The sequence below is a fragment of the Branchiostoma floridae genome, chromosome 11 (assembly GCF_000003815.2).
Source record: "Branchiostoma floridae strain S238N-H82 chromosome 11, Bfl_VNyyK, whole genome shotgun sequence".
Classification (NCBI taxonomy): Eukaryota; Metazoa; Chordata; class Leptocardii; order Amphioxiformes; family Branchiostomatidae; genus Branchiostoma; species Branchiostoma floridae.
Genome location: NC_049989.1, coordinates 290,964 through 301,397, shown reverse-complemented (window position 1 = coordinate 301,397; position 10,434 = coordinate 290,964). Strand labels below are relative to the sequence as shown.

Here is a 10,434-nt window from a genome sequence, read left to right as displayed (position 1 = left end):
TTACCTTTTACCGCTGGTCGATGATGTATGTGTATGTAAGGGATTTCATAGACAAGAAACGAATTTGCTAGCGCTGTGTGTGTTTTGTCTTTTCCGTAATACTTCAATGGCTTGCCCAATCATTAAGTCAAGGTTACACAAATCCAATACAGATCGTAGCGAGGTCGTAGTGCTATCGTAGCGAGGTCTTAGTGATATCGTAGCGAGGTCGTAGTGCTATCGCCGTGAAGTGAAACGTGGGCCGAACCTGCAGACCGTAAGGGCGCGGTCACATACATATAGGTCGTGCGATCGTTGTACAACCACTAACTTCGGGCATTTTGGAGGACAAAAATGGTGGCTTGTTATGCCACAGCCTGCTTGAAAAACCTATGGCATCAAAGTCGTACGGCGATCGCACGACTTACGCGCTCTAAGGACCGATTTGAAACATGCTGACATATCAAGTTAGAACTTTAAGTTATCTTCAAACACTAGACGTATGCTGTACTGTTCTACACTCTTTGCATGGCCGTCCCTTTTATTTTATCTGCAACTAGCCCTATGGCGAGAAATTCCAGTAAACAGTTGTTAAGAACTTTGACTTTATACATTGTCCTGTTTGTGGTCTGCAGGTGGTCTAGCATCGCTCCAAGGGACAGGGCTCACATGATGAACTGCATCATGTACTGGAGTAGCCGTGGATACTTCTGGCATGACATGCCCTGCATGGAGAGAATGAGCTACGTGTGCCAGATAGGTGAGTGGGAATGGATGTTCATGGCCACCCTATGTAATTGTAAAAAAAAACCCAAAGTAAGGTGGTATCGCCCATTATTACGTGATACGTATGATGCAGATTCTAGTACATTGTATATTTTTACCTAACCCAGCCCGACCAATCATCTTTGCCGTTATCAGTTAATAAAAGAAAAGGAAAATGACATGATGAATAAAAACGATGAATTTACCTGCCAACACCCATAGCATTTTATTTTCCCTTCGTCTCTGATGAAGTTATGCATGATTATTGTTGAAAAAACAGAACAAGTCCTCTTGAAAACATGACAAGTTAATCAACAGATGGACCGCATTTTTGTGTGTGTTTAGAGGGAGTTTTCAGATTTCTTCTTTGTATTTACAGTACGTAGAAACTTTATTACATAAGTTAAGTACAGGAACTACCCTTGCCTTGTGTAAATAAGTAGGAAAACTTCAAATCATAACCACGCCGTTGTCTGCTGTAGGTGCGATTACATTGCATTACTAGAATGAACGTACCGTAGTTTCGGGTCAAGACTAAATCATTAAGTCTCTATTCTCATTTTTTTTTTCAAATTCAATTTTGGAACATTCACTTTATTGTAACTCCTGACATACATTACTAAAAATTAATGAATTTGGGATATTCTGCCATTTTTAGACTAAAAATGTATATTATTGGCTCCGGTGCCATTACATTAAAAGCAAATGATCTTAACTTTGGTATGATGGTGTGTACAGTATGCGATCACAGGACTCTATTCACACTTTTGATGTACATCACTTGTTTTTTTTGTTGCCAGTTTTGATAAAAAAATGTAGATACTGGGTACCTGTGTATTGAAATAGCCTACTGATCTGGAATTTCGTATAAGGGTGGCTTGTGGCTTTAGGACTAGGAATTAAAAATGGGTCACATAGACCAGTCCATTTTCCATAGACATGGGTGTTCCTGAAGACTCCTTTCTTGTATTGGGGCGATTAAGAAATATTCATTTTGGAGTGGGATGATGTTTTCAAATAAGTCAATTTGTGCAGAAGGTTGATTTGAAACAGTACATTTTTGCATTAGGATGGAGATGAATTGAAATATGCTGTATTTGCTCAAGAGCAAATTTCGACCTTTATGCTAGAGTCTATAATCGATATTTAAAAACTATATAACGTTAACGTCCTTAAAAAAACTGTAATACTCATGATGTCTTGATGGCACGTTGACATGTTCCCAATGTTTTCATGTATCATTCATAGGTCCAGGGATCACTCAAGATTGTGGGCCAGGTAAGTACTTAAGTTGAGTCATACTTAGTATTGTTGGTGTAGGGTGCCACGGTTGTAGGCTTGGGACAAGTCTGTTCTGGACCATACCCATAAGTATAAAAATGAGTTTTGATTTGTCTCTCTAAATTCATCGACAACTACATAAATCGTTTAGTCTTAGAATATAAACACAGAGTTTATGAAAAACACAATTTTCACATAGTTTTTTTTCTTAACTTTTGATAATTAAAATGTTTTTTCCACGATAAGAAATTGTCCCCACAACGACACGCCGCATTCCAGCCTCGGATCCGCCATCTTGGACAACCCGACCAGCTGTTGTAGAGACAACTCAAGGTCAAGGTCCAAGTACAGTCCCCGTCTGGACCTGGCCTGGTCACGGCAGCACCCCGCCACCACCACCGTCTGACAGTAACACGTTCATCCCGCTCACCATGCCTGGACAAGGTGGCAAGGCAGCCGCACAGGGGCGGGATGCCGGCGGGACCGGAGCCGTGGTGGGAGGGTCGGTTGGGACAGTAGCTACGGTAGGGGTGGGGGTCGGCGTAGGAGTCCTTGTTTACAAGAAGTATATGCTGGCTAAGGTAGCTCCCATCGTAACAGCGTAGAGCTACTGGCTTGTTGTGATTGATAAAATTTTAGGGCGTTTTACTATGTAATTAAGCCAAATTTTGATGAACTCCCGGACCTGTGGTGGCTCTTCACAGCGGAAACTACTAGGGACACCTTATCACATCAAGTGTCCAACCGTAGCGATGAAATAGCAATCTGTCTGGGATTGAAATGACTTCCATCATACATAATTACAATTCTAGTTATGGTCGACAGGCGGCACTTTTGACCCATGAACTAGACACAAACATAAGCAAACAGGCAGAAACACGCGCGCACGAGCACTGTTCATTTTTACCTCGTATTAGACGACGCCTTTGATCCATAAGAATGATACTTTTTTGCCGCAAAAAAAGTTTTGGAGAGCATATCTCCCCCCCCCCCCCGGCTTTTTTCACAAATAGCGCAAAAGCAGAGGACCTTTTGCAGTTTATCATTTCTTTTAATCTCTTAGTCCAGTACACGAAGAGAGACATCTATCAGGCAAAAATGTTACTCATAATCAAGCATATTGTCATCGGTACGATGAGCATGATTTTGTCTTTACCAGCTTTGTAACAAAAACTTTACATGCATACTACTAATCAGAAATGTACATCAAACATAATAAGCAGTTTGTCGTCTGTATAGTGAATGTATCGTGCATACGTGCATCTATATAGCGGTGTATGTCCTCAGCATGATGCTTCTCAAATAAGTGTGGTAATAAAAACTATTGCCATGGCGACGGTTTTATTGTTTATAAGGCCATGTTGATTTGATTATATGGATGACATCCTCCGGGAACTCCAAAACTGATGCGAGCGAGCGAATAAAAAAAAAGTTTGGCCAAAAAAAAAAGTTGCCTTCAGTATGAAATCAAAGTGGCCAGGAAGGTTGAACATAGGACTAAACACACATAGTATGGTATACCAACAGTTAGGTGTAGGGACCAGTACATCATACGGGTGCAAAACATTTTCTTCTTCTTGGACCAATCCGAAAAAAAACAGACCTGAAAAACAACAACAGAGGAACAGGTTTCGCCAATTACAAAATGGACACACTATGTCGGCAGCCATTTGGGGTCTAACCGGGGGGCCAAGAAGACAACAATAGCGAAGTCAAGTAGAGTATATAGTCAATTGCACCAAGTTTATACAGTCAAAGGTACAGAGACAGTTAGCCTTTATTACATGGAGATGGGATTTTAAAATGCTGTGGGAGTCCAATAATCCACCAAACAGATTCCTTTGCAGCAAAATTGACCAATTGCCATTGTTTTGAGTATTGCCAGTTCTCAAGTTTCCACAGACAATCAGGTCCAGGTTCATGTCCGGACCTGGAAATGATCCTCTGGACCTGAATTTTCTGTACTGGTACCTCCCCCAACCAACAATAGATTTTTTTCTGTCCTTTCACATCTTATTCTTTGACTTTAGATTCATTTTGGCATTCTATGGCATTAGTTATCTGTTTTCTGATACTTTTTTTCAATCTACGGAATATTTGTGCTCATTTTACAGCTGCTTTGCACAATTTATTGTGTGGTCGAAAACTTTTTTTTTTTTTGGAAATGGCCGAAAATTGGTGCGAGCGCGGATGTCATCCATATAATCAAATCAACGTGGCCTAAGTATTAATGATTGTTGTTGTAGGTGTGTTGTATTTGTGTTCTATCCCTTCGCCTGGCTGTATGTATGAAGATTGTTTTACCTGATGTTTATAGGATATTACAGATAAGAACTTTATTGCGCAACAATTGTAACAGTTACAATGTATGGCAATGTGAACAACTATATACTAATACAAATAACTAACAACTAATGTAATATAATATAACAGTATAAACAATCTAGTACAAGAAAGGCGATCTCTTGTGATGGGTGACCTATGATAATTGTTACCAATTGATTGTACAAATGAGGTCCTCATTTGCATAAAAGATATCAGTTGATCTCCTCTACCTGATAACAATCTGTTCAACGTATGAAAGTCTTAGCAAAGAAAGCTATTGTAGCATTCTCTCATGAATTATGTAAATGAGGCCCTAATTTGCATGACTTACGTCCGCACGTTTAGCTTAATCGTAAATGTTGCTACCAAATGTTGCAAGAATGGAATTTTCGTCATTTAACATTATAATTACAATTCCTCATTAATCATGTAAATTAGGTAACATTTTGCATAATTGATGTCTACCAATTTTTCTCTTTCCTAGTTACATATGCCATGTTTAAGTGCCATAGTAGTAATAAAATATTGTGGCTTGATAAACTGTGCTCATTAATTTTGCAAATTAGTCTCTTGCATTGATAGCCCTCATTTATGGAAGGCACCTCCGAAGTTATGTACATATAAAAAATCAATAAAAAAGTCCGTCAACCCTTTCCCGAGTTATTCCGTTTGAAAAGCATGGCGCAATCGCGCACGCTTGAACAAATTGCTGTGGAATTTCGGAAATTGCCAATCGGATATATCCTTAACAGTAAGCCTAATATTCCTCTCTTACATATGGCATATTTTTGAGCATTCTAACATGAAATGCAGTGTATCTATAAACTGTCCTCATTAGTTGTGGAAATTAGCCCCTGATTTGCATGATAAGCATTTAATCATGTAAGGAAGCTATCTAATTCAAAATATCATGAAGATCCGTCAACGCATTCCCGAGTTATTCCCCTCTAAAGGGATGATACAACTACACATGCCTGTAGAAAAATTCCTAGCATGCCTAACATATTTTGGGAATTCTTGTTAAACGGACGCTTTCTATACTATTAGGTTAGCCCCTGAGGCGTCGCCAAAAATAATGGTTACACAGGATGAGTTAATTTTACAATAAATATTAAACAAGCTTTTGATCAATTAAAATGGAGCTTATATAACAGTAGAGTTTTTTGTAGTTTCGGTAAGGATTAACAGGTGACGCTTTTGAACCAGTATCATGAATATGTTTGACTAGAATATGCTTCACTTGTGGGAGAAGTTGTCCATTGCTTGTTATATTTTAAAACGCATTGAAATATTACGTCCTCGACTTAGACACATTTTAGACATAAACAAACTTTGGCTTTATCTGTACACGGATCAGGGGGAACCCGTTCTATCGATTTTCTTTCAGGTCTTTTTTTTTCAGAACGGTCCAAGAAGAAAATGGATTTGTACTTGTACGATGTACCGGTCCCTACACCTAATTGTTGGTATACTATACTATGCGTGTTTAGTCCTATGTTTAACCTTCTGAACCACTCAGATTTCATACCGAAGGCAATTTTTTTGTCCAAACTTTTTTATTCTCACGCTCTCCTCAGTTTTGGAGTTCTAATCAAATCAAAATGACCTAAGTCAATATGATAAACGAGCCGCACATCCATATTGATTACACATATGGCAGATTTATTGTTCCACTTAAAATTCTTTAAAGTCCTTTTTTAATTAAAAAAAGTAAAGCAGTTGTAAAAAGATAAATCACACTACCAGTATTAATCTTAAGTCGATAGATTATCCATAACTTGTACTAATATATATGACCTCCTTCGGTGAATGGCAAAATCCTACAACGTCGACTGTGGCTAAACAGTCCTATACGAGAATCTCAATCTCAATCGTATACTGGACAAGGCCCTCAAATAGAGCATCACGTCCAGGTGAGGTGCAGGTCCGTGCGGCCGGTGGCGTGAGGAAAAAATAAAGTGCAAGGTGCAAGAACCAAAAAGAAACCGAAAAAAAAATACTTGTGTGTGACTATATATATGGCCGCAGGAAATCCCGATTTACAACTGGGAGTTGGGGCGGCCCATGTGTTGGACCAACCCCAACTTAAAACTAGCAAGTGTTGGAGCCGTAACGATATGTGATGGTAACTTATTCCAGGCACTTACTGTTGTTGGGAGGTAGCAGTTTCTGTAAATTTCGGTCCGGCAGGAGAGTGTGTTAAAGCGTAGTGGGTGTCCTCTGGTAGGGTTTGTATTCCTAGTTATGTAATGGTGTATGGGTATAGATACCAGTCCGTGGAAGGCCTTGTAGAACAACACTAGGCGAGCCTGACTCCTCCTTTTTTGCAGGGTCGGCCAGCCCAGTTTGTTCTGCAGGTATGACACACTGGTGGTGTTCCTGTAGTCGTTGAAGACAAACCTGGCAGCTCGTTTTTGTACAGATTCTATTTTATCTACAAGTACATTTGAATTGGCATATTGACGCTTCTGTGGGTCCCATATGGTGGATGCGTACTCAAGTTTGGGTCTAACTAAGGATGTGTAGGCTTTGGCCCTTACCTCTTTGGTAGCCCCCCTTATGTTTCTTCGTAGAAATCCCAGTGTACTGTTGGCCTTGGCTGTGACGGAGTTGATGTGTGTTGACCACTTGAGGTCCTGTGACAGGATGATCCCCAGGTAGGGGTGGTGGGCACTGACCTCAAGCGGTTCTGCAGACATTGTGTACATGAATTGTGGTGAGCGTTTGGATTTGTGAACATGGATGATACAGCACTTGTTAACATTGAACTTGAGTTGCAATGTGTTGGACCATTCAGTAACACGGGGGACAATCTACGTCATAGGTTGCAAAGACGTTTTCGACCGTCCGGAGGGACAATTTCGATGGTCGCGGAGATTGATTCGACGGTTGCAAAGGCAAATTCGACAGTTACACAGAAAAATTCGACGGTTACACAGAAAAATTCGACGGTTACACAGAAAAAGTCGACGGTTACACAGAAAAATTCGACGGTTACACGAAAAAATTCGACGGTTACACAGACAAATTCGGTTTGCGGAGACAAATTCGACGGTCGGGGAGAAAACTCCGGTACTGAAGGGCCGTCCAGTGAGCGTTTTTGGTACCAGAGGCGAGGTAGGTCGTCCACAATTTCTTCTTCTAACGTCATCTAAGGGAGGTTTTGTGTAACCTAGCCTAGACTATCAGGTGACAGAGTATGTCTGGATCATCGGAAGCCAAAAGTTATCATCTTTTCATGTAATTGAGTCGAGATAGAGGGAGCGCCGTTGTTGAATGCCGACTTCCAATAGCAAAGTTACCGATGTCAACAGTTGACAAATACCGTATTTTGAGCGATTAAAATTAACATCGTCGACGAAATCCATATCGTCTAGCCACCGGGAGGTTCTTATCCACGAAATGAGACCATGGAAGCATTGTTACTACCCACATAGGGCGAAAATCAGAAGAGATAAGTTTTAGCGCTACCCCCTCCCCCATTTGTCGACACGTACCACGTGTGGGAAATTTATATTTTTTTATATACTCAGGCGACAGTACGATATTCGTACTATGAGTGCATCTGCCCTGTCACCATTGCTATGGCTTTCTTGAAGGACTAACCGAATAGTCCATGCTTTAAAACTTCAAGGTGGATTGTTGTATCACTTGACCGCCCCCCTCCCACATTTTCCCTCCAGATGATGTTACAAAGTTTAGTAGCAAGACCACACATGGTTAGCATCTTTGTAATATTGTAATGCTGTGTACTATTTCCTTGTATAACGTTAATGGTTTTATGTAAATCAGGTAATAAGGTTTGATGTTTATAGGTTATGTTTTAAATGTTTAGCTTTTGGTGTATTTCCAGACAAAGACTGACCTTTTTTTTAAATTCACATTTCAGCCATGGAGTTTGACGGCTAGAGCAGGCTTGTGCCCGTACAAGCTGAAGATGGAGAGCAGCAGCCTGTTCCAGCCATCAACTCAAGTACCAAAGATGGTCAGGACACTACCCCAGAGTCATCTTCCTCATCATCTCAGTCCTCTGCTGTTGAGCAAGAAGGAGCTGACGTTACCACGCAAAAACAGTTACTATGCAACCTCTGCAGCACTGGAAAGAACTATTCAACTGTCAGTTCCCTGGCAGAGCACAAGCGAAGAATCCACGGTTTAGGGAAGGCTCCAGCTTTCCATTGCACCATCTGTGACAAGAACTTTGTGTATGGCCGAGACTTTCATGACCATCTGGCCAGTCACAACAAGGAGAAGAAGCATGTGTGCACTGTCTGTGGCAACAGGTACGCAAGAAGGTCCAGTCTCCTACAGCACAGGAGACTTCATGGCCCAGATGGACACAAATGCCACACATGTGAGAACTTCTTCCCAACAGACGCCAGACTGAAAGAACACCAGGTTGTCCACACTGGAGAAACTCAGCATGTGTGTGATGTATGCCAGAAGAAGTTTAAGTATAAAAGGGGCTTGATCACTCACATGAGACACTTGCATCCACAAGGGGATGAAACACCAGCAAAGTGCACAGTTTGTTCGAAAGAGTTTAAGTGTGAACAGTACCTGAAGAGACACATGTTGGTACATTCCGAAGTTAGGCCGTTCTTGTGCGACACGTGTGGGAAGGCATTCAAGTCTAAAGATGTCTTAAAGAAACATACTAAGACCCATACCCAACCCCAACCGGCAAAGTATGTGTGTGAGAAATGTGGCCATAGGTTTGATCAGGAGGATGAGCTAAAAGCTCATACACCTATCCACACTAACAGTCTAGTTTTACTTTTAGCTCATAAGTTGTTTGTTTTCATGTTGTTATAACATTTCAACAGCTATTCACATGTGGAGCTATGAGAATGTTGACTTTGCATTTATCTTGTAATATTACCTATAATGACTTTATTCAATTTGGTGTATATAACCAGTTATAGGGATATTCATGTTGAAAAGTTTATCACTTTTTGGCAGCTCCACATGGAAAGATTTCAAAACGTATACAACACTATGTGACATGTTAAATCAAAGATTAAACCTACTACCAATGATGGAAAATTCAGGTCATTGAATAGCATGGAGAATCCAATATTCATACAGTTGAACACTGACTTTATTCTGGAACATTATCAAACATATAACTTCATGCCCACTAAAAGAAAAATGGAAAAAGGCTTTCACTGTTAGTACAGTTATCGCATCATTCTGCAGTTTAAATTATCCAAACATTCATATCACATATTACCATTGGCATCATGCTATGATATAAATACATGTGACGAGTGCATTACAATTATGCAAAATAGTGGGCATTTCTTGTTGCTTTCAAAGTATATAGGGTTGTTAGACATGTAACTTCTGTTGTAGTTAGCATTTATTGTTCTTTAAGAAATTAAAGCAACAGTGGTTTGTTTTTACATATGTAAGGTTTACCATTTGTATTTACATTGCGACAAATAGGGAAACAGACCCTATGCTATAGGTGTCCACTGTACATGTACAGTATACCACTAAATCATCAAATGCAGTGGATTTGTAATCAACCGTACTCTGAATAACAGCAGGTGGAGTTTAACCAAACCTACTCAGGAAAACACAGAAAAAGGCTTTCAATGTCAGTACACTATGATTTCTGCAGTTTAAATTATCCTCACATTCATATCACATACTAATCGATGCTATGAGAAATACTGCCTTACCATTACAATGCTGTAAAAGAGGGGGCATTGTCATTTGTTGCTGTTTTCAAAGTATATATTAGGGTTGTTGGACATGTAACTTGTGTTCGAGCTGGTATTTCTTGTTCTCAAAAGCAACAGTGGTTAATGTTTTTACATATATAAGGTTTACCATTTGTATTTACAATGTGACAATTATAAGGAAACAGACCTACAGTTGTCACTGCACATGACATTGTAGAGTATACCACTAAATCTTCAAATGCAGTGGATTTGTATTTTGCAATCAACCCTACTCAGGAAAACAATTGAGTTTAACAAAACCTACTCAGGAAAACACAGAATTTGTAACCAAACAGAATAAATTTTGTGATCAATAACATTGTCTTGTATTGTTCTATTAAATTCCTGAGGGAAT

The 10,434-nt window shown here is 39.9% G+C and overlaps 2 protein-coding genes across 2 annotated transcripts; both read left to right on the top strand.

Moving 5' to 3' along the window:
* The first annotated feature begins 622 nt into the window (after positions 1 to 622).
* Positions 623 to 3,394, top strand: LOC118426685. Its single transcript, XM_035836207.1, has 3 exons — positions 623 to 739; positions 1,993 to 2,022; positions 2,272 to 3,394. Exons 1-3 carry the CDS (start codon positions 649 to 651, stop codon positions 2,628 to 2,630), a joined length of 480 nt encoding a protein of 159 aa, XP_035692100.1. The 5' UTR covers positions 623 to 648; the 3' UTR covers positions 2,631 to 3,394.
* Positions 3,395 to 8,066: 4,672 nt separating this feature from the next.
* Positions 8,067 to 9,701, top strand: LOC118426099 (oocyte zinc finger protein XlCOF19-like). The gene is made up of 2 exons (XM_035835357.1): positions 8,067 to 8,081; positions 8,260 to 9,701. Exons 1-2 carry the CDS (start codon positions 8,067 to 8,069, stop codon positions 9,163 to 9,165), a joined length of 921 nt encoding a protein of 306 aa, XP_035691250.1. The 3' UTR covers positions 9,166 to 9,701.
* The last annotated feature ends 733 nt before the right edge of the window (positions 9,702 to 10,434 follow it).

Bases quoted from the DNA above. Each gene is read 5' to 3' on its own strand.
- LOC118426685 (XM_035836207.1), top strand. From the start codon at position 649: ATGATGAACTGCATCATGTACTGGAGTAGCCGTGGATACTTCTGGCAT. The intron at 740-1,992 runs GTGAGTGGGAAT...TATCATTCATAG, and splicing joins GAGCTACGTGTGCCAGATAG to GTCCAGGGATCACTCAAGAT. The intron at 2,023-2,271 runs GTAAGTACTTAA...TTCCACGATAAG, and splicing joins CACTCAAGATTGTGGGCCAG to AAATTGTCCCCACAACGACA.